General features: G+C 46.4%; 4 protein-coding genes across 9 annotated transcripts in view; 2 read left to right on the top strand and 2 right to left on the bottom strand.

Annotated features, from left to right (window-relative positions):
* Window positions 1-23730, top strand: part of LOC310756746 (uncharacterized protein) — a 1375527-nt gene that overhangs the window by 687461 nt on the left and 664336 nt on the right. The gene's annotated exons all lie outside the window — the stretch shown is intronic.
* LOC310757092 (zinc finger and SCAN domain-containing protein 31-like) overlaps window positions 1-23730 on the top strand; it is a gene marked incomplete at its 5' end in the record, with an annotated part of 210941 nt that overhangs the window by 165085 nt on the left and 22126 nt on the right. The gene's annotated exons all lie outside the window — the stretch shown is intronic.
* On the bottom strand, window positions 1118-14171 carry LOC310756610 (uncharacterized protein). 4 transcript variants are annotated; one of them, XM_083600957.1, is made up of 6 exons: window positions 13992-14171; window positions 9150-10016; window positions 5416-5533; window positions 5076-5330; window positions 3302-3397; window positions 1118-2157 (listed from the first exon to the last, which is right to left on the bottom strand). In XM_083600957.1, the coding sequence occupies exons 1-6, from the start codon at window positions 13998-14000 to the stop codon at window positions 1373-1375; spliced, it is 2130 nt and encodes a 709-aa protein (XP_083457083.1). In that variant the 5' UTR covers window positions 14001-14171; the 3' UTR covers window positions 1118-1372. The 4 variants fall into 4 exon arrangements, with proteins under 4 accessions (XP_083457083.1, XP_083457084.1, XP_083457081.1 ...); XM_083600958.1 differs by lacking the exon at window positions 13992-14171 and adding an exon at window positions 11830-12020; XM_083600955.1 differs by lacking the exon at window positions 13992-14171 and having other exon boundaries at window positions 9150-10276.
* On the bottom strand, window positions 17058-22722 carry LOC310756863 (zinc finger and SCAN domain-containing protein 16-like). Of its 2 annotated transcripts, none has more exons than XM_083601739.1 (4): window positions 22617-22722; window positions 20466-21293; window positions 19532-19658; window positions 17058-18603 (listed from the first exon to the last, which is right to left on the bottom strand). In XM_083601739.1, the coding sequence occupies exons 2-4, from the start codon at window positions 21198-21200 to the stop codon at window positions 17957-17959; spliced, it is 1509 nt and encodes a 502-aa protein (XP_083457865.1). In that variant the 5' UTR covers window positions 21201-21293; window positions 22617-22722; the 3' UTR covers window positions 17058-17956. The 2 variants fall into 2 exon arrangements, with proteins under 2 accessions (XP_083457865.1, XP_083457864.1); XM_083601738.1 differs by having other exon boundaries at window positions 20466-21290; window positions 22611-22707.

Here is a 23730-nt window from a genome sequence, read left to right as displayed (position 1 = left end):
AGTGTAGTCTGTTCACTCCAGGCATTTGGTGGCAGAAGAATATTCCTCTTGGCAATTCCGTGATCGTTAGTAATCTAACCTTGAGGTTACGAGAGCATTGACAACAGTAGTTAGGCTATTCCTCTGGACCATCTGTTCAGCTTTCATTCCAGTCTGCCCATAGAAACACCAATTTGTCCCAAAAGCTTTTGTTACAATCTGAGCCTGTATAATAGGGTTGGCGAACTTTTTCAGGCTCAGGGGGCCAAGTTCCTTGGCAACCTTCCAAAGGCCACATTCTGGTGTTGGTGGGGACAGAGGCAAAAGAGAGCAGAGCAGCGAATGCCCATTCTACCTAGGGATGGGAGGGTAGTTTTGGCACAAACAGCCTCTCCATCTTTCCTCCAGACCAGCAAGAGACGCTGACAGATTTTAGGGGGGGGGGGAGAAATCAGTTTGTGAAACTCGGCCAGGGAGGAGTAGCAGGAGTGTGGCATGGGGAAAACTTCAAGGACCAGGTAGTGAGACCTGGAGAGCTGTATTTTGTTTCCAGGCCTTGGGTGCCTCACCTCTGAGGTAGAAAAATAATAATTTATTTCTTTGCCCCAGCCACTCTGGGCGGCTCCCAACAGAATATAAAAACACAATAAAACATCAAACATTAAGAACTTCCCTAAACAGGGCTGCCTTCAGATGTCTTCTAAAAGTCAGGTAGTTGTTTATTTCCTTGACATCTAGGGCGGGTGCCACTACCGAGAAGGCCCTCTGCCTGATTCCCTGTAACCTCACTTCTCGCAGTGAGAGAACCACCAGAAGGCCCTCGGAGCTGGACCTCGGTGTCCAGGCTGAATGATGGGGGTGAAGACGTTCCTTCAAGTACACAGAGCAGAAGCCTGTATGCCTTTCCTTCTGCAAAAGTGTCTAATAAGATAGCAACTGTGATTGCCCCATGTCTATGATTGCTCCACAGGACTCTACGCCATGGGTAGGCAAATGAAGGCCCGGGGGCCGGATCCGGCCCAATCGCCTTCTCAATACAGCCCGCAGATGGTCCAGGAATCTGTGTGTTTTTTCATGAGTAGAATGTGTCCTTTTATTTAAAATGCATCTCTGGGTTATTTATGGGGCCTGCCTGGTGTTTTTCCATGAGTAGAATGTGTGCTTTTATTCAAAATGCATCTCCGGGTTATTTGTGGGGCATAGGAATTCATTCATATTTTTTCCCCAAAATATAGTACGGCCCCCCACAAGGTCTGAGGGACAGTGGACCGGCCCTCTGCTGAAAAAGTTTGCTGACCCCTGCTCTATGATGTGAAATGGGGTTGTTATCTCTCTATAAAGCTTTTCTTCCCAAACTCGAAGCGTTCATATCATTTGCTCCCTGCGTGAATTCTCACACACTGACTAAGACCTGATTGATCACCAAAGTTCTAGCTGCCGTCGGGAAGCTGGCCTGATCTTTCCCCGTGTGGATTTTCTGGTGCGAAGCCAGACAGTCCCCCCGGCTGAAGCTCTTCCCACACTCGGAGCACTGGTATGGTTTGTCTCCTGTGTGGAGTCTCTGGTGCCTAATAAGGTCCGAGTTCTGGCTGAAGCTCTTCTCGCACTCCAAGCACTTGTAGGGCTTCTCCCTCGTGTGGATCCTCTGGTGCCGAGTGAGGCTGGACTGAGCGCTCAAGCTGATTCCACAGTCGGCGCAGCTGAACGGCTTCTGCCCTGTGTGCATCCTCAAATGCCGGCTAAGGATCGATTTGCGGAGGAAAGTCTTGCCGCAGTTTGAGCAGTTATAGAGTTTTCCCCGCCTGTGGATTCTCTGATGTGAAATCAGGTTCGCTTTGTGGTTGAAGCTCTTTCCAAAGCCCAGGCATTTATATGGTACTTCCTCATCGTGGTGTCTTTGATGCTGAGCGAAGCTTTTTCCAACCCTCAAGTTTTTATTTGGTTTCTCCTGGGTGGGAGCACAGAGGCACTTGCCGCTTCTCGTTTCTCTGTGTTTTTCCTGCCGGGTCGGGATTTCTTTCAGGTCCAAGCCCTGACAAGCAGCAGGTTTCGCCTTATCCTCCGCCTGAGCCTCACCCTCCTGCATCTCTGAATCACTTTGATCTTGGAGTTTCTCTTTACATCCAAATGACGTCCCACATATTTCAGTCTCGTCCTCAATCTCCCGCAAGCTGCCTTCTGGAATAAACAGGTAAGCCAGAATTAAATGCTCTGTATTGGTGAATGTGTAAGAAAAGAAAGTGTAAGAAAAAAAAATAATTTAAATAGGGTTGAAATGTAAGGTTCTGCACTTAGGCAGGAATAACCAGCTGTACAAATATAATATGGGAGGCACTCAGCTTACTAGTAGTATATATCAAAAAGACCCAGGGGTCTTGGTGGACCACAAGCTTAACATGAGTGAACAGTGTGATGCAGCAGCAAAAACACTAATGCTATTCTAGGCTTCATCAACAGTTTGTGCATGTTACTTTCCTCAATATATATATTTTAATGCATAGTTTACATTAGTTATATGCATTTCTGTACATATTACAGACCCTCAAAGTGTCCCTGTTTTCCAGGGACAGTCCCAAATTTACAAAAGCCATCTTGGTTTCTGATTTGATCTCGGAATGTCCCGCTTTTCATTAGGACATCCTTATTTTTGTCAGAGAAATGTTGGAAGGTATGTAGTTACGCAACTCCTGAGCCAAGGACATAAGTAACTATACAACCTTTAGAAGACATCTGAAGGCAGCACTGTATAGGGAAGTTTTCTTTAAAAAATGTTTAACGTTCTATTATGTTTTTATATATGTTAGAAGCCACCCAGAGTGGCTCAGGCAACCAGGCAACCCAGTCAGATGGGTGGGGTATTATTATTATTATTATTATTATTAATAATAATAATAATAATGGAATAGGATGTTCCTATTTTCATTGGAGAGATGTTGGAGGGTATAACATTACCTGGCTGGATTCAGAGGAAATAGATTCAGTGGAGATAGGTGCTAGCCATCATGGCTAGTAGCGCAGAACCTCTGATCCTGGAGCAGCAACTTGGGGTGAAAGGGGTGCCAATTTGAATAAAATATTCTGGGGGCCCAGGTAAGCCTTGCCTTGCATAATCGATCACATGATGCAGTGCACACACACTGTTTGAAGGGAATGCCCATCAACTATGTGGAGGCCTGGTCCCCTCAAATATTTTATTGTGCAGGCCGAAGAAGCCCCGGCGCATAGGAGTTTGCTCCTATGTGGGGTGGGGTTCCATCAGCACGTTGCCCCCACAAGGTTACCCCACAATTCTCCATCAGCAAAATAGACCTGAAGTACCTACCTGCCAATCCCTCTCCTCCCTCACTGCTCTGAGCAAAGGGATCTTCGCTTTCTTCCAGCCAGGAAACGAAGTTTGGTTTGGGGATCAGAGATCCTCCTGCAGGGGGAAAGAAGAGACACCACCATCAATACATTTTTATTTTTGTCCTGCCCTTCCTCCAAGAAGCTGGGGCTACAATACACGGCCCTCCCCTGTTTTTATCTTCACAACACCTCATTGAGGTAAGTTAGGCAGATTGGACCAGCGAACTTCATGGCTAGGTAAGGATTCAAAGTGGGGTAAACCTGGTATTGGGCTCCATCTGCATTTCCTACAACCTTACGTTCCTGTTTCTGGAAGGAATCCGGCTCAGGGGTAGAGCATTTGCTTTGCATGCAGAAGCTCCTAGGTTCAACCCCTGGCTTTTCCAGGGAGGCCTGGGAACACCCCCTGCCTGAAATTCTGGAGAGCTGCTGCCAATCAGTGTACAGAATACTGGTCTAGGTTGACCAATGGTCTCTGGCTATCACAGAGCGAGTCGGTAGTAAATCACACAGTTCCAAGTTAGAGTTAACAAAAACACAATCTTTGCAGACTTGGCTGCGTGTCAGGCCTAATGAGCACAGCAGCTTATTTCCTGAAGCTCTTATTCCATGAAATCAGTTGCTGAGATTATAGGCCCCTGCCTCCCCACAGCCCTCTAAGTCCCCTCCTCTCCTGTGCTTTTTCCTAGCAACCTGAGACTATGCCTGAGTGAAGCCTGTGAAGCCCATTTCAGCCCTCTTCTGGTTCTGGGAGATGGGGAGAATGGAGTTTTTCACAGCAGGAGGGGTTCCCCAACCTGACTCATCTCTGCCTCTTGGGCTTCCTCCTCCCCTGCTTCAGCTTCTACCTTGACTTGACGTTTTCATCCCCCAAAAAGTTTTTGAGTTTCGGCTGAAATGAGGCTGCATTTTAACGTTGTATTTTAATCTTGTTTTTAAGTTGTATTTCAATCAATTGTTTTATATCTGGTGTTAGGCGCCCTGAGCCCGGTCTTGGCTGGGGAGGGCGGGATATAAATAAAATTTATTATTATTATTTTTATTATTACCTTTGTTTCTGGACTTCTCTCTGCCACAGACTTTCCCAGCTCACCCTGCCCTGTTATTTCTTCAGCTTCCGACACAGCCTCTTCCCCGTCTTCTTCCTCTGACCACTCATCGTTGTCCCACCACACATCCCTGGCCTCTGAGCCTTCTTCCCTTGGGGGTTCCCTGAAGGAAAGTCTTGATTCTGCACAAGACTGTGACATGTTTGGGAAAGTCTTGCTCTCACGCTTCGCTCCTGCACATAATGCTGCACAAACCGTCCTAATACTAAAACATTCCTAGAATGTTCAGTTCACATTGAGTTCGTACCTGACTTGTTCTTAATGCGTAGTTGACCACATCTACGGAAGAATGCTATATCAATCACTAGTAAAAGTTTAATAAGGAGGTTTTCATGCCTGTCCAATTCTGTGTTCCCTTTCCCACCCCTTAATCCATTGGTGATTAATGTAACCTTTGCTTTGTACTTGTGTTAACCAATCAGCAATAAGCACATATGTGGCAATGCTGTAATACTCAATAAAAGAGGCTCCTTGAGACTTGCTCAGGAGATGCCTCCCAGATGACACTCGCTACCTGTCTGTCGTTATTTCAACCCAACAGTTCCCCAGCCGGTTCCTCCCACCATTCCTCTGCGCCCAACCATCCCGTGACATTGGCTCTGTATAAGGGCAGCTTTCAATGTCCCCATGTTCATTTCTTACCTGCCTGGACTGTGGTTTCCCTGGGGGCCTCGTGACCTTCCCTACAAGGAGCGGCTCCAACAGCTCCCTCCACTGGGTGGGTTTGCTGCTGACACCTTGCTCCATCCTGACTTGCCAAGACATTTTCAGGCTCACAACACAGAGGAGGTTCCTCTTCCACTTTCCAGGTCCACGTCCCCTGCAGTCCCACCAGTTCTGAACTGCCTGGTACATATTTCTCCTCCTCCTCATCTGTGGTCATCCGCTCTTTTCCTACTGGAAAAATAACGAGATAATTCCAAACAATTCTGATTTATTGAGCTTCACCCCCCCCCCTCAAAAAATGAAGACTCCTCCCTACTCAACAAGCTGGCACCTCCATCTTCTTGCTTGGTTTCTACAAACAGATGTTTCTCCTTCATGGGAGGTGGAGCCCAGCGTCCCTCAGAAAAGTTCACAGCCGCCTCTTCCGAGGTGACCTGTAAGGACGGAAAGGGATGCTTTCAGGGTACAGTGACAGTCCTGAGAGGTGGCAAAGGAATGCTGTGCTGTCAGTGGCTTCTACTAGCCACGATGGCTATGGTCTACCTCGGCTGTCAGAGGCAGCTTGTGCCTCTGAATGCTGGTTACTAGGACCACAGAGGAGGAGAGTAGCTATTGCTCTCATATCCTGCTTGGAAGCTGGCTGATGCCACTGTGAGAAGCTGTCAGGCAGGGCCGGATTTAGGTCTGATGAGGCCCTAAGCTACTGAAGGTAATGGGGCCCTTTATATGTCTAGCTGTTCTTTGTCAACAACAAATTGTCACTGTTTTTTTGGGTTGAATATATGCTATATGGTAATTTATGGACCTAATAGGTCCATACGCAACACAAAACACTGTTGCTGTATGTAGGTTTTATTTTATTTGTTTTTTATCTTACATTTTGGAAATCCACATAGAGTTTTTCGCCACCCCCTTTAAATCGTTTGGGGGCACCCAAGAGAGTCGTGACCCCCGGACCAGAGCACGCCAGGCACTCCTGTCTTCCACTGCCTCCCGCAGTTTGGACAAAAACTGCTGGTAGCTTCGAGAACACTGTCCAACCATCTCGTCCTCTGTCGTCCCCTTCTCCTTGTGCCCTCCATCTTTCCCAACATCAGGGTCTTTTCCAGGGAGTCTTCTCTTCTCATGAGGTGGCCAAAGTATTGGAGCCTCAGCTTCAGGATCTGTCCTTCCAGTGAGCACTCAGGGCAGATTTCCTTAAGAATGGGGAGGTTTGATCTTCTTGCAGTCCATGGGACTCTCAAGAGTCTCCTCCAGCGCCAGAATTCAAAAGCATCAATTCTTCGGCGATCAGCCTTCTTTATGGTCCAGCTCTCACTTCCATACATCACTACTATCCCCTTCATGGATCACTGCCTTGCCGTGGCAAAGGGGCTTGAATAACTCAGAGAAGCTATGAGCTATGCCGTGCAGGGCCACGTCATGGACAGGTCATAGTGGAGAGTTTTGACCAAACCTGATTCACCTGGAGCAGGAACCGGCAAGGCACTTCAGTATCCCTGCCAAGAAAACTCCATGGACAAAGACAACAGGCATAGCTTGATTAGCTTATATGTAAATCCGGCACTGGTGCCAGGGCTGGAGTTGGCATTGTCAGGAGTTCAGCCTACACTCGAGTAGGACTCTGGCAGAGACACATGCCTGACTGGCATGTTCCCTCCCTCCTGGTCAATTGTTCGGGAGATTCATAAGCTTTCTTTTGCCCGAACATCACAGCGACCAATGCCAACCGACACCGGCACACTTAGAGATCTGCAGACTTTGCGCAACTTGCGCGTGACAGACCTCAGCAACTCAGCATTTTGGCTAATCTACTTTATTTACATATAAACACGCACGGAGCACTGCAACATGGCTCCCCCCCTCTCTAGCATCAGACAGCAAAGAGAGAAAGAACAAAGGACAATAGTCCCACTTCAGGAAACACAGTAACACAAACATCCTGTCTCCGTCACTTCCCACTCTGTGGAGTCAAAACATATACCGTCATGTGATAGACAAAAATCCCCTGACTACAATCATAGATCAGGAATTCTAACAGGCACGGGCCTGCAATGAAACAATAAATCAACCCGTTGGTTGGCATGCATATTTGTGGTACGACAAGGTTAAAGCACATAAAGCATTTAAAAACCATATTGTCAGGAAAGCATTGTTCAATGTCTGGATAAGATACAAAGACTTACTGGAAAATAAAACCCCAAGGTGGTTGTCACCAATGGAAGCGAAGGCTCAGAAAAAGCTCAATATGGAGGTCAAATGGCCGAAATATTGGGAAATATTGGAACAAGAAGGAGACAAACTGAAATTACAGAGTTTTGAGAAATTAAAAGATAAAGTGCGAGACTGGCTTCATTATTATCAAATAAGAGAGGCCTATAATTTGGACAAAAAAATTGGCTTCCAGGTGGAAAAATCGAAATTGGAAACAGAACTGTTAGATCCTAAAACTAAGATACTTTCAAGAATGTATAACTTGCTGTTAAAATGGAATACGCAGGATGAAACGGTTAAATCTGCTATGATCAAATGGGCACAAGATATTGGTTATAACATTATGTTTGCTGACTGGGAACAGTTGTGGACCACCGGTATGAAATTTACGGCATGTAATGCCTTAAGAGAGAATATTATGAAAATGATGTACAGGTGGTACATGACACCAGTCAAGCTTGCAAAAATTTATCATTTGCCCGATAATAAATGTTGGAAATGCAAAGAAAATGAAGGTACATTCTTTCACCTTTGGTGGACGTGCCCAAAGATTAAGGCTTTCTGGGAGATGATCTATAATGAAATGAAAAAGGTATTTAAATATACCTTCCTGAAGAAACCAGAGGCCTTTCTCCTGGGCATAGTTGGCCAATTGGTGCCAAAGAAGGATAGAACTTTCTTTATGTATGCAACAACAGCAGCAAGAATACTTATTGCAAAGTATTGGAAGACACAAGAGTTACCCACCCTGGAAGAGTGGCAGATGAAGGTGACGGATTATATGGAATTGGCGGAAATGACTGGCAGAATCCGAGACCTGGGAGAAGAGTTGGTGGAAGAAGACTGGAAGAAATTTAAAGACTATCTTCAGAAATACTGTAAAATTAATGAATGTTAAAATGATGTTGGATTGAAAATAAGTGGCATTAGCAACAAAGTTAATAAGAATATGCAAAAATGAATTGATAATGGATGAAAATATAGAGTTATAATATGTTAAGATACAGAGTTAAGATAAACGAAAGAGGGTAAGGATTTGCTGATTTGATTATTTAAATGGGAATACAAAAAGGGGAAGTGTGAGGAGGCCAAGGAAATAAGCTAATGAGTTCAAAGTTACAAAAAACGGATTTGTTTTTAATTCTTTTTTAGCTATTTGTCTTTTGTATTTTGTATTTTTATTCTTTTTTCTTTTTCATGTATTTTTCTATGTTCTCTTTTTTGTATCTTTTTCTTTTTATATGACCTTTTTTATTTTGTAAACTTACGTTTTTGTAAAACTTCAATAAATATCTTTTTTAAAAAAACAAAACAAATGGGGACAGGGAAAAGAGCAAGAAAGCAGGGCAGCAACCTGGAAAAGTCTGCTCAATGAAAACATAAAATCAAACATCCTGTCTCCGTCACTTCCCACTCTGTGAAGTCAAAACATATACCGTCATGTGATAGACAAAAATCCCCTGACTACAATCATAGATCAGGAATTCTAACAGGCACGGGCCTGCAATGAAACAATAAATCACCCGTGGCTAAAGAAGTTAGATCTTTATTCAAGAAAACACACCACAGGCCTAGTGGTCTCCAGCAACTCTTTCTAGGTTTTGCCCCACGAAGCAGTTGCAAGGGTCCCTGCCTTCCCTCTCTCAGGCTCCTTCGCCTGGCTGTATGTGCAGAAACCTTTGACTTTGGCATGGCTCACTTGTAGCTTCTGGTACAAAGGTGCCTCTTTTGCCCTCCCCCCCCCACAAGCATGTGGGCCCCCCAGAAGAGAACGTGGCCCTCAAACCAAAAATGCCCCCTCATACTCCCTGTTGTACAAGGTTGAAACACTCTCACCTGCACTTCCCATCTCTTGGTCTGCTGCTGCCTCTGGAGGAAGTCCTCGGCCAGGGCCACCGCCTGGGAGCAGGTCTCCGGGCCGCACTCCCTCACCCTGCTCTGGATCTCCGGAGGAAGGATGGTCAGGAACTGCTCCAGGATCAGCAGCTCCAGGATCTGCTCCTTGGAGTGCCTCTCCGGCTTCAGCCACCGGGAGCAAAGCTCCTGGAGTCGGGTGTAGGCCCCTCTGGGCCCTTCAGCCTCCTGGTAGCAGAAGCCCCGGAAGTGTTGGCGCAGTTTCTCCCTTCCGATGGCATCCCCTCGCAAGATGGCCGCCTTCACTTTCCCATAATCCTCTCTGTCTCCGGCCTCCAGGCTTTGAAAGGCCCACTTGGCTTCTCCGCTGAGGGCCGGCTGGAGCCGGGCCACCCACTCTTCCTTGGGCCACCGGCAGACTTTAGCCACTTGCTCGAAGGAGGCCAGGAAGGCCTTGGCATCATCCCAGGGGGTCGGCTCCTCTGGCACCTGTGGGACCCCCCGGCCCAAATGAGGGGCCTGCGCTGTTCCTAGGAAAGCCTGCCATTGGGCTTCCCACTGTTGGGTCAAGGCTTCTTCCAGCTCCTCCTCCACCTGATGCGAAATTGACCTTCTGAAGATCTCCCCGGTACTCCCAGAATCCACCGCTCCCTCCACGTCCATTTTGCAACCTACGATGCCCAAGTATGGGGCTTTTCCTGTTCCTTCTGACGCCTCGCCTTGTGTACAGCCCGCAGGGTCCTGCTCTTCGATTTTCATCCTTGTGTGAAGCCACAGATGTGGGGCTGGACTGAAGAAAACACTAGAATAAACAACCGGTACCTGAAGACATGTGCACAAAGCTTTTACCTGCATAAAAAAAGAAGAAAAGCCAGAATCAGGGAGAATCAGGGCCAGCATTCTGGGAGGTCAGCCACCCTCGACTCTCTTTGGCAGCGGTGCCAAGCGACAGCAGTGATATATGACTGAGGGGGGCTGCATAGCTGTCAACTTTTCCCTTTTTTTAAGGGAAATTCCTTTATTCCGAATAGGATTCCTTGCAAGAAAAGGGAAAAGTTGACAGCTATGGGGGGCTGCCACTGTTATGTCAGGGGCATTGTAGGAAATTAAAATACTACCTGAGCATTGGTTGATGTGGAATTAAGCCGCAGGGATCAGCACTAGGCCCTGACTGGTGCCCAAGGATGTCAAAATGTGGGGGGACGACCCCAAAATATGACAATGTGGATCCCTGAGTGTGACGGTTAAAATGAACTTATAGTAGCCTGAGAAATTGCTGAGAATTTTCCTTTGCAAGCAGCCGCCCCCCTCCCATGGGGCAGAGAGAAGCTAAATCTCTTATCGCAAGAACACAAGCAGCTATACAACGCAGGTTCACAGCACTCAATACAAAGCACAATAGCTCTTGCAGCAAAATGTATCCATGAGAAGGCCATGCATGTTGACTGTAATCATACTTAAAGCTAATGTCAGCAATACAACTGATCTGTATGCATGGATGCTTATGCTAGAAGCGCAGGCACAAAAATGAAATGCGTCTAAAAGAGAACGAACGCAAAATATGTCAGACACTGTAGTTTGGCAGCATTACCATTATCAATATTATTATTTTAAAAAATAAACATTCTGGCCAAATGGTAAAATTGCAGCCCGCACGTTACAAAAGCGCGTTCATTTCTCTGACAAGCTTCAAGGTGGTGTAAATGGTTCCCCCCCTTCCTGTTTTATCCTTGCAACAGCCCTGTGAGGTAGGCTAGGCTAAGAGACAGTAAGAGACAGTAACCAGCCAAAGGTCACCCCAGGGAGCGTCATAGCTGAGTCCACAGTCTGTTGCGGGTTTTAAATGTGGAAGGGGAGAACTGCCTTGTACACCACCTTAGGGGGGGGGGAAAGCAGTGGGCTAAAAATAAATGCAATAAGCAAAACAAACTGATAAAATAGTGTTGCATTATTGTCCTCCAGAAAGGGCACTCTTGCGCTAGCTAGAGCACAAATAAAGTGGGACGAAAAAGTAGACTGGGGTTTTTGGAAATCGACAGGACATGGACCGAGTATCATCATCATCATTTATTTTATTTCTATCCCACATGCATCACCAACATCATTTATTTTATTTCTATGCCATATGCATCATCTTTTTTGTGTGTTTTGTCCCCCCCCCCTTATGTTTTTATTGTAATTTTACTGGTGTTAGCCACCCTGAGCCCGGCTCTGGCTGGGTATAAATAAATTATTATTATTATTATTATTATTATTATTATTATTATTATTATTATTATTATTATTATATTTCTAAATATTCCTCCGGAACTGCCCTGTGAGGTAGGCAAAGCTGAGCGGCAGCCACTGGTCCAAGGTCACCCCAGTGAGCAGAGTGTCAGGATCTGAACCCAGGTCTCTAACCACGACACCACGCTGGGAGTGAAGAGGCGCGTTTGCCCCGAAACTTTTGCAGGCGCCAAGAGCAGCTAACAGGACTGAAAGCTGGGCTGGCGTCTCACCGCCCAGATTACCTTCGGGGACGCAAATCATAATGAATGCGCAAGAAGGATAAAATGCAGAGGAAGGGGCGCTTCGGGACTTGGAGGAAGGGTCCCCCGTCGCTGTCTCCCTCCTACATTTCCCTTTTCTAAATGAATCTCTCCCGCCCCACAACTCTCACCTTTTCAATGCACCAAGATCGCTTCCTTCATGTTTATGCAGCGGACCTTAAATGCAAAGCCAAACCGGGGAAGGAGGCGCCACTGGTGTGTTTTGTTTTTTTATTCTTCCTCCTCGGTTTGATTATCTTTTCTAGGAAAGAAACGCTCTCTCAATTTAACCCTTTTAAACACTTGCATATGCGCGCGCACACACACACACACACACACACACACACACACACAAACGCACACCATACCTGTCAACTTACAGATTTGAAAATAAGGGGCCAGCAGCCTCGAAAATAAGGGATCAGCAGCCAAAATAAGGAATTTTGCTTGGCTTATACATAAATCCGCCACTGATGGAGCCATGCTGCTTTGGCTGCCACTGACTGTCTTTTGCAGGGGGTTGGACCAGATGATCCTAAGGGTCTACAACTCCCACCAAAGAAGAGTGGCAGACAAAACTGATGAACAACGTCGAGAAGCCAAAGCTTCCAGGCAGAATTGGAAACCAGGAAGAGGACCTCTTTCATAAAGAATGGGGAAAGCTTATAATTTGGTTGAAAAGCTATTGTCAAGAGTTACATACATTGGTAGGACTGACAGAAAACTTGTAGTAAAAATTTGAGCTATGGATGGACAAATGATTTATAAAAATAGAGTTATGATAGGGATGCAGAGGGGGAAATCACTACATTAAGATGCTGCACTGGTTGGAGGGGATGCTAAGCAGCATGTCGGGGCTGCCGTCGTCCTGAAGCGAGGAGTTCCATCGGCCCTTCCCCGCCCCGAGAGAGAGGGAGGGAGGGAGACTCTCGCCCGTGAGCCCGGCATGAGGCAGTTGCCTCGCCCTTCTGCGTCCCTCCCCATCCCCTCCTCTTCCTCCTCCCGCAGGCCGCCTCCTCAGCCGCTGCCGCCACTGCTGCCTCCGGCTTCCCCTGGCAGCGCGGCAGACGTCTCACAAGAGAGGGGCTGCCTGCCCGCCCGCTGCCACCCGTCTCCTCACGACACGCCCGAGGGGGAAAAGGGAGAGATGGAGGACCCCGAGCTGCTGCTTCCCTCCCGAGCCGGGCAAGCATGAAACCCGGGAAATTTAAGGGACATCGTCAATAAGGGACAGCAGCAGGACACGGCGCTGGGATAAGGGAGTTTCCCGCCAAATAAGGGACGATTGACAGCTATGACACACACACACACAAAATGTGCTTTATGCAGCATGCTCATTCATTACAAGATTTTCAGAAAGAATTTAAAAATTAAAATAAAAACATTTCCCAAGCATTTGATAATTGAAAGAGGCTGTTGCTGCCTGGCAAGCTTGAAATTATTCTCTATGGTGTGTATGGGACTTGCCATTCTTCTTCTTCTTCTTCTTCTTCTTCTTCTTCTTCTTCTTCTTCTTCTTCTTCTGTTTTATTGAATTTGTTAGTCACTTTATCAAGTGATTGATAGCTTTTTTGTGAAGACTATACAATGTCCAGACTCTTTATAATGTATTTACTTTCCTAAACATATAAGTGAGAAGAATATATTTATAATCTCATGCTTTTTCAAACATGGGTACGTTATCCCTTGAACTGTAGATTGAAGCAGACCCTCCAAGTTTCTCTATTTTCCAGGGACAGTCCCGGATTTACAGAAGTTTCTGATTTGATCCCGGAATGTTCTGCTTTTCCTTAGAACGTCCCTATTTGCATCGAAAAAATATTGGAGGGTATGGAGTTAGGTAATCCCAGAGCCAAGGAGATTATTATCATTGGTGTTGTTGATCATGTTGTTGTTGTTAATTGAATCTATATATACCGCCCTATACCCGCAGGTCTCAGGGTGGTTCGCAGGATAAAATCAGAATATAAAATTAGTAACTACACAACCTTTAGAAGACATCTGAAGGCAGCTCTGTATAGGAAAGTTTTTTTATGTTTCATGTTTTCATGTGTGTTGGAAGCCAAACAACGGGAGCTCACCCCGTCATGGGGATTCGAACCGCCGACCTTCTGATCAGCAAGCCCTAGGCTCAATAGGACATCCCTATTTTCATCGGAGAAATGTTGGAGGGTATGCTGAAGTCTTCTTTGACTTATAAACAAAACTGTATTGAGACTTACTCAGGTCTTACAGTTTCTTATGAAAGGTTTCTCTCTGTTCCTCACAGGGAGCTCCTGCGCAGGTTTCTCACTATTAGCATTTAGGGATCTTCCTCTGTCTGTTTCCCTTCAGACAGATCACACTGACACAACACTGCTCTCGGCAGCATCCGGAGAAGCCTCTCTCAGCAGCCCTTCTCTCCATCACACAGAGAGAGAGAGAAATCAGAAAGGCAGGTAAAAAACGACAGTTACTGGAATAACAGTCACAACCAAATGTAATGCTTCTCTCATGTGATTCATAGTCAGCCAATCATATGAGAGCTACTGCCAGGGGGCAGGGGAACCATGTTAAAAGTGCACAGTGATTTAACATAAGCAAACATTCCCATTTCAGGAAATTAAGTCATTATCCTTAGCAACCCCCACATACATTAAAACCAAGAAGAGAAATACATTTAAAAAATCTCACCCACATTTAAAAGACTACATATGAGAAAAAGGAAGCAGATGTTTTTCTATAACTCTCTAGATTTCTCCATAATCCAGCGCATGTTTGCAATTTGGTCTCTGGTTCCTCTGCCCCTTCTAAATCCAGCTTGCACTTCTGGGAGTTCTCGGTCCACATACTGCTTAAGCCTGCCTTGCAGAATTTTAAGCATAACCTTGCTAGCGTGTGAAATGAGTGCAATTGTGCGGTAGTTGGAGCATTCTTTGGCACTGCCCTTCTTTGGGATTGGAATGTAGACTGATCTTCTCCAGTCCTCTGGCCACTGCTGAGTTTTCCAAATTTGCTGGCATATTGAGTGTAGCACCTTAACAGCATCACCTTTTAAAATTTTAAATAGTTCAGCTGGAATACCATCACTTCCACTGGCCTTGTTATTTGCAGTGCTTTCTAAGGCCCATTTGACTTCACTCTCCAGGATGTCTGGCTCAAGGTCAGCAACCACACTACCTGGGGTGTACGAGACATCCATATCTTTCTGGTATAATTCCTCTGTGTATTCTTGCCACCTCTTCTTGATGTCTTCTGCTTCTGTTAGGTCCTTACCACTTTTGTCCTTTATTATGGTAATCTTTGTACGAATAATAAACATTAATAAAAAAAAAATACATAAACACACGCACAATGAGCTGAGAAGGAGCAGAGTCTTGCATCCCTTTAAGCGTCTTCCTCAGATCAGGAATTGCTCTTCCACATTCCCAAACCTCTAAAGAGCTGGCTGTGTTGACATTGTGGTGGTGGAAAGGCACTCTGTTCATGCCCAGAGGTTATGAAGAGCTGTGTTTTCCGAATGGCTTTGGGGCCTTTCGGACTGGTGGGTTTTGTTGTGTGGTTGTGTTCTGCAACCCATGCGTGACCTAGGCCACATTCACACCATTCACACCACACATTTATCGTGCCTTGATACCACTTTAAACAGTCACGGCTCCCCCTCAAGAGTTTGGGGATCTGCAGTTTATTAAGGGTGCTGAGAGATGTTAGGAGACTCCAGTACTTCCCTCACAGAGCTAGATTTCCCAGAGTGGTTCAACAAAATTTTCCTCTTTACAGGGAGAAGTGATCTACAGGAGGGGCTCTGTTGCAACTTCCAAAGATTTCAAAAGCCCACTCTGAAGTAACTCAGAACAGGGCTTTTATTTTGGCTACCCCTGTACTGTGGAATAATAATAATAATAATAATAATAATAATAATAATAATAATTTTTTATTTGTACCCCGCCCATCTGGCTGTGTTTCCCCAGCCACTCTGGGCGGCTTCCAACAAAGACCAAAAATACACTAAAATTGTATCTGCACTTTCCCAAAAGAATTGAAGACATTTTTGCTCTTACAGTCTTTGTTCCTACAGCTAGATAAATGGGTATTTTCATAGAATCATAGAACTGTAAAGTTGGAAGGGACCCCACAGGTCATCTAGTCCAACCCTCTGCAAGGCAGGAATTTCAAGTGTCACAGGTATCTGGGTTTTAACGGTTTTTTGAAATGATTCTGTTGCTTTTATGTTTTTAACTGTTTTCAAGTTATCTTATTTGCAAATCGCCTTGAGGCGGTGGTTTAGAAGGTGATAATAATAATAATAATAATAATAATAATTTATATCCCACCCTCCCCAGCCGAAGCCGGGCTCAGAGCAGCTAACAACAATAAATCTAAATCTAAAATCAATTCATTCTAAAATCAATTCAAAATCAAATTAATGGCAACCATTGGGCTAGAGTTCTATGAGGATTACCAAAGGAGGGGGTCAGGCTGTGCCTTGGCCAAAGGCCTGGTGGAACAGCTCTGTCTTGCAGGCCCTGCGGAAAGATGTCAAGTCCCACAGGGCCCCAGTCTTGTGACAGAGCGTTCCACCAGATCGGAGCCACAGCCGAAAAAGCCCTGGCTCTAGTTGAGGCCAGCCTAACCTCTCTGTGGCCTGGGACCTCCAAGATGTTTTTGTTTAAAGACCGTAAGGTCCTCTGTGGGACATACCAGGAGAGGCGGTCCCGTAGGTACGAGGGTCCTAGGCCGTATAGGGCTTTAAAGGTTAAAACCAGCACCTTAAACCTGATCTGTATTCCACCGGGTGAATGTGATCCCGCGGCGAGAACCCGTAAGCAGTCTCACCGCGGCATTCTGCACCTGCTGGAGTTTCTGGGTCAGTCTCAAGGGCAATGTGTATTATTATATAATAATACACATTTTCGGACACACTGCTTTGTTGGAGAACTGTGCTGCAAAATTTAGAGAAGTGCAGATTTTGAAAGATGTTTTCTGTGTTTCGTATGCCTGTGGGGTAACTTCACCTTTAAGTATGAATTGAATCAGATGTCTCCTGTATCTCTAGCTGTATACAAGGTCTGGGATCGGAAGTCACCTGCCTCCGTGTGTGCCAGTCACTGGGGAACAGAAGGGAAAGTGAGCCCCTGCGCATGTCCCACTTTTGAGCTTCCTGTTGACATCTGGCTGGAACCAGGAAGTTGGACTCGATTGGCTTTTGGCCTGATCTTGCAAGGCTCCTCTGACGTTCTTAGAAGAGGAGACCGAAAGGAGACCATGTCACCTGCAGCTGGCCCAAATCCTGCAATTTTCCCTCAGAAACCTTTCCACACCACCCCCTGGATCACTCTTGTGCCAACTGAGCATTCACCTTGGTCCTCACTGAGTCTACCCCTCCCACCAATTTCCCTCTGCCAAACATTTGTTGCATTTCTTTTTTTTTACAAAAATATTTATATTTATTTCTAGAACCGTAACAGCAATGCGAACAAAGCGATTATCCTGGCAAATATGATACCCCATTTTGGCGGTCGTTTTGGCCACCGAAAACCCTTGGAGAGTGAATTCTCTCTTAGCCAGCAGGATCAACACACAGTGTTGGAAAGAACTAAAGGAAATGCAACGTATTCTCTTCCGTATCGTCTCTAGCTAGTGCGGCAACTCAGTGTGGACGGGTCGAAGGGGCAGAGTCTGGAAATAGTTAAGATGGCTTTTCCTGGGTGGTGTCCTGAATCGTGGATTGGGGGTGGGAGGGATTCCTTCTCCTATTGATCTCTTAAAAGTTTCACCCAGAACAGGTCCCAAGTCTGAAATCTGGAGCATCTTCTTTGCAATGAAAAGGTATAATTTCCCTACAAAGCTGGGAATGTCTGCCGCCGGAAACGCTGGAGAGCCTTGCTGACCAGTGTAGCCAACAACAAAAGAGGTCGAACAAACCTCTGCTATAAGGGAACTTCCCAAGTTTCCTATCAGTGCTATGGATTAAGTTATTTTAAACCTAAGCAAAGGCCGTAGCTTAGTGGTTTGAGCATCTGATTGCATACGAAAGGTCCCAGGTTCAGACCTCTGTCTCCAGGTTAAGACTGAGATATGCTCCTTGCCTGAAATCCTGGAGAGAGGCTGCCAGTCCGTGTGGGCATAGCCAAGCTATACGGACCAGTGGCCTGACTCAGACAGGTTCACATGTCCCAAGGGTCTCATGTTCTTTTTCCCGGTAATCCTCAGCCAATTCCCCCCACCTATTTTGCTTGCATACTGCAATGGTCTCCTCCATCGCAGCAAGGAGGCATTTCAGGCCAACGCGGCGGCGCTTTCCCCGCGATCTGAGAGTGTGCACGGGTCCTCCGCCACGTGGACCCGCCTGTGTCTGCTGAGGCTGAACCGCTGCCGGAACCTCTTGCCGCACTGGGGGCACTCGTACGGCTTCTCCTCCGTGTGCGTCCTCTGGTGGCGGTTGCAGTCCGAGCTGCAGGCGAAGGTCCTTCCGCACTCGGAGCACACGTATGGCTTCTCGCCGGTGTGGATGCGCCGGTGTGCGGTCAGCCCCGATCTGTAGAGGAAACACTTCCCGCAGTCCAAGCACCGGTGTTGCTTCCCTCTCTTGGACATCCAATTGTACTTCACGGAGGAGGAGCTGCATGCAAAGCTTTTTCCGTAAGCGCCGTACAGGTTTTGCCTCTTGCCAGCAGAGGGTCTCTGCTGGACGGCAAGTCCTCCGAGATCCATGTGGCCTTCGCTGGAAGGAAGAGGCCCATCTGCCCTCTCTTCCGGGCGGGTTTCCTGCTGGGATTCCGCTCTGTGCTGACTCTTAGAAACATTGGCCTGCCCGTGGCCCCGGTCTTCCGGGCTGGCTGTCGTCGCCCCGCATGGCTGTGCTTTTCCTGAATCTTCCGGCACATGATTTCCCCCCACATCTACAGTCAACCATCTTTGACCACCTGGAGAAACGAGAAAACCCCAATATCACTTACTCCCAGGACTTCAGGAGGTGGTGGGAAAGTAAAAGTTAAAGCAAGGAATGAAGGTGGTTAGGAGGAAGACCGGACAACAGGAACTTCCCATCCCCACATATGAAAACGAGTCTCCAATGTAGCAGGTTGTGGGACTCTCTGGCCTTCCAGATGTTGCTGAACCACAAAGCCCATCATCCCAGGCCATGGACTCAGTCTAGAGACAGGAAGCTTTTAATTAACAATGAAGAGAACACAGGCTTGAATGGGATTGTCTTGTGTGCATACATGATAGAAGGATTTTCTCCATGGGGATGTGGAATCTGTGGCTTTCCACAGTTGGGTTTACAATTCCAGCCCCAAAGAGATCACTGGTGATGCTGATCGGAGTTGTAGTTCAATGACATCTGGAAGGCCAAAATCTCCCCACTTCTGTAGTGAAGAAACAGCTCTGCTGTGTAATATCAATGAAACTTTTGCAGAAATCAATGAGGACTTTTGGGAGAAAACTACACGAGTTTAGATGCGCCAGGAACTCTAATTATGGTTGGTTTTCGCTAAAGAGGCTGGGGAAGAAATATACTGTAATCATGTTCAAATTAAAATCCATCTAATTTGCCTGTTCCAAAACAATACATGAACACAGCCACCCTTCGAAGTTTGCACTTCTGAGAGCCTTGCAATGCTGTTCTGCAGCCCCAAGATGCATACAAAAAATACATATACTAGGATAAAGTGTACACACAACGCTGCACACTTTAGTGAAGATAATGCACACAAATGCTTTATGTTAGGCAATATTTGTTTTGCGAAAACATGTACATGTTCCCTTTACAGAAGGGAAGGAGCCACAGTCAGAGAAGAAGTCAGGGAGCACACCAGAACCTGGCCCCCCAGAGGATGTGTCACTCCTTACCCAACAGGCTGGCTTCTTCTCCATTGTCGTCTTCCTGCTTGGTCTCCATGGATGGTGGCACCTGCTCGGTGTCACACAGAGCCTGGCTTGCCTCAAAGGAACTCCCAGCTGCATCCTCAAATGGTTCCTGCACCGGCAAAAGGGAATCCTTTCAGGGGAGAGTGGGGTTGGTGGTGCAGCCATCAGCAGATGGGCTAACCATTTAGCACTGGCAGCCAGGGCCTTCTCAGTGGTGGCTCCATTCCACTTGTGGAATGCCCTCCCTAGCAGAGTGCATCACTGCTAAAATCCAGGAGGAAATTTTATGCTGCCCTCCTGCCATCCATGATTTTATTAGCCGTGAGTATTTGCCACTCTTTTTAAAATGCCTTTTTTGATGTCCTTTGTGTCTTTCAAATATATTTATTTATTCTGGGTTTTTAAAATCCTTTTGGAAGGAAGGGTGTGTGTGTGTGTGTGTGTGTGTGTGTGTGTGTGTGTGTAAACACTATCTGCCAAGTTGAACAACCCCAGTCACTGGAAGAAGAGACAAAGAAAATGACTAATTAGTTAGAATCATAGAACTGCTCAAGGCCCTCGTGGTGGTATTCTGCATAGCTGTCAACTTTTCCTTTTTTTAAAGGGAAATTTCCTTATTCTGAATAGGATTCCTCGCAAGAAAAGGGAGAAGTTGACAGCTATGTGCAGTAGCTGCAGGTTATGGAGAGTCTTCAAGGGCAGCCCCACAAAGAGTGCACTAAAGTAGTCTAACTGGAGGGAACATGTCCAGGGCCATGGAGAATTCTGGCATCGTTATGTCAGTCCAAGAAATACATAGTTTAATGCAGCTTACCATTCATTTTTTCCTCCCCACCCCCTACATTGGGATGGGTAGAGAATTCAACCTATGCCCCATCACTTAACCTACAACCAAGTACCAGGAAAACACCTTTACCTGCTTCTCACATCTCTCAGCCTCTCGTTGCATCTGCAGGATATCCTCGGCCAGGGCCACCGCCTGGGCACAGGTCTCGGGGCTACACTCCCTCACCCAGCTCTGCATCTTAGGCGGCAGGATGGCCAGGAACTGCTCCAGGATCAGCAGCTCCAGGATCTGCTCCTTCGAGAGCCTCTCCACCTTCAGCCACCCCCGGCACAGATCCTGGAGATGGCCGTAGGCCCCTCGGGGTCCCTCGGCTTCCCGGTAGCAGAACCGCCTGAAGCGTTGGCGCCGCTCTTCCCTGCTCATGGCGTCCCCTCTCAAGATGGCCGCCTTCACTTTCCCATAATCCTCTCTGTCTCCAGCCTCCAAGCTGTTGAAGGCCCGCTCGGCTTCCCCGCTGAGGGCCGGCTGGAGTTGGGCCGCCCACTCTTCCCGGGGCCACCGGCAGGCTTTGGCCACTTGCTCAAAGGAGGCCAGGAAGGCCTTCGTGTCCACCCAGGGCGAGGGCTCATCTGACAACAGTGGGGCCCCCCAGTCTGAGTGGGGAGACTCCATTTTCCTCAGGAACTCCTGCCATTGGGCTTCCCAATGTTGTAACAGGCCCTCATGCTGCTCTTGTTTAACTTGGCCGAGAGGTATCCTTTGCAAAAATTCCTTGACACTCCCAGCCTTGTTTGCATGGAGGACTTTTCCTTCCCACTGTGATCCCAGCCCTCGTGTGAGGCCTGCTGGGTCTTGCACCTCCATTTTGTTTTCCGAGTGGCCGTCTCAGTTGGCGTAGAAAATGCTAGAATCCACAGGGGGAGACGCTGTCTTCGAAACAGGCACCGTCGTCTCCTCCTTAGGGAAGAAAGATGTAAAGAGAGGGAAAGAAATGGATTTTACATCCCTTTATTTACTTTCCCCCCAATACTTTTTATTGCTTTTTTGTAACAACAACAAATAAAACAAATACTCTTACATTCAAAAATTTGTATGTCTTCTTATTTCTTATTGCACCGGGACTTCCTTCCATCCCTTCAACGGTTTTCATGTCTCAAATCTTTTCTTACAGTTTCTTATTTACACTCCATCCACATCACAAGATTTATATTAATCCTGCTACAGTTTTAAAATTCTTACAATTACTCCATATATATTCAACAAATTTACTCCAATCTTTTTCGAACTTTACTTCTTTTTGGTTCTGAATCTTATGTCAATTTCGCCAATTCTATGTATTCAAACATTTTTGTCTGCCACTCCATTAAAATTGGGATTTCTCAGGAATTTTACATCCCTTTAAAGGGCCACACCATGTGTTTAAAGCATAAGCAGTGCGCATTTACAGCACGACAAATCATGGGAACTGTAGTTTGCTAAGGGTTTTGGGAATGGAAGCTCTGAGACGAGGAAACTGCAGTTCCCAGGATGTCATGTGCTTTACATGTGCGTTGAATGGTGCTTTAAAGGTATACAGTGAATCTGCTTACTGCTTTGCCATAAAAAAGTCACATGGGGTCTGCAACAAAATGTTAAGACCATGCCATACTCCTGTTTTAGGGTGCCGAGCCAGCCATGCCCTTCACCATGGGACTCCATTCCATTTCTGGAATGAATTAATATGTTTAATTTCGAAAGGAAAAGATCTAAGGATGTTAATGTTCAAGTTAAACTTTGTAAGTATTGTGATCTGGAAAACCATTAAAAGGACATGCAATGAAATCCAACCAAGGGGAAGCGAGGAAGTCACTTAACAATGTTAATACGTGTCATTTTTTAATAAGGTTATTAATTATGTTTGTTTGTTTTATGTGTTTGTTTATAATTTTGTGAAAACCAATACACTTTTTTGAAAAATAAAATGAAAAATAAAGCCCAGGAGAGCTGCTTGCTGCCAGCCCGTGCAGACAATCTTTAGCTAGATGGAGCAGTCAAGATAAATACTCTTATCTGTCAAGATAACGACTCTGGACAGGTTTCCCTCAAGAGCTGATCTGGGCTTGCAGAGGAAGAGCCTCTCCCCTCTGCGCCCTCCTGCAATCCCTGCGCAGGTTTACTCCCAAGTAAACCCCACGGAAGTCGCCCGCGGCTTGACCAGTGCGATTGCAGCCTGCGATTTCCCACTGCACTTCTCCCTCTCAGATGCATCAGCGCCCCTTCACCCTTTTTTTGCACGCTCACCTCTGCACGCCTTGCTTTTCTTGCACCCGGATCCTGTCTCTGCCTCCGATGCAGGGAAGTTCAAAGCACTTTCATGCAAGGAGGTGCGGGGGGGGGGTTTCCGGTGCTTTTTTTTAAAAAAAAATTGGACACGCCCCTCACATTGCCATCACTCCCCCACTTCCATTCTCGGTGCTCTCTAGGAATAAGGGGAAGTCTCTCTCATTTTAACCCCGTGCTTTCCGGAGAAGAGTGACTGACCTTAGGAAAGGCTCCTGCTTTGTTTTTTGATTTTATTGAAATCTATCAGAAATGCAAATTAATTTAAAAAAAAAGAAAATAAAATAAACAGAAAGGCTCCTGCGTGATCCAGCAAGAGAAGTTTTGCCTGTTGTCTGATGGGCTGCGTGTATGTTTTGAAAGCTATTTTTATTAAAGCTTGAAAAACAAAGAAAAAATGTACAGAATCCAACCTCAGAAATAAAGCACGTTTTTAACATAAAAACTAAAAGGAGCAGAAAGATGTTAGGAAGCCCCTCCTGGAGCAACGGTTCCCAGCATTCCCTGGGGAGAGGCATCAATTGTTAAGCCACCCTGGGAACTGTAGCGCCATGAGGGGGGAGTGCAAATGTCCTAACAACTGCCAGGACCCTTAAGAAACTGCAGTTCCCAGGATGCAATGAAGGAAGCCTTCACTGTTTCATGTGGTAGGAGACTGCTTTCACTGTACCCTGTAGGCTGGCCTAGATGGGCCTTTGACCCAGTGGAGGTCTGCTTATGCTTTGATGTTCTTCCGCTACTGAACTTAGGCCCAGCCTGTTATGTACTGAAGTTCTCACCCTGGGCCAGCAGGGGGATACTGTAGATAATTTTTCACTCATGTCCACATATGCAAATGAGGGATTGAAAGTGACGTTCAGTGATTGGATAGTTACAGAAAGTGGTTACTGTTGCGTTGTAGTGGAGCTCTATATAAGCAGGCTGGCTGAACCCTTCAGTTCAGTTCTGTTCTGGCCTGTGAATAAACAAGAGCTGTTTGAAGAATCGTTGTGCTATCTGATGTGTTCACCCACAACTTAACACAGCCCAGTACCATCACTTCCCTAACACCCCAGCTCACCCTGCTACGCTTGTA

This window comes from Podarcis filfolensis, assembly GCF_964270895.1.
Source record: "Podarcis filfolensis genome assembly, chromosome: 2".
NCBI classification, from domain to species: Eukaryota; Metazoa; Chordata; class Lepidosauria; order Squamata; family Lacertidae; genus Podarcis; species Podarcis filfolensis.
This window is presented reverse-complemented; position numbering and strand designations above follow the sequence as displayed.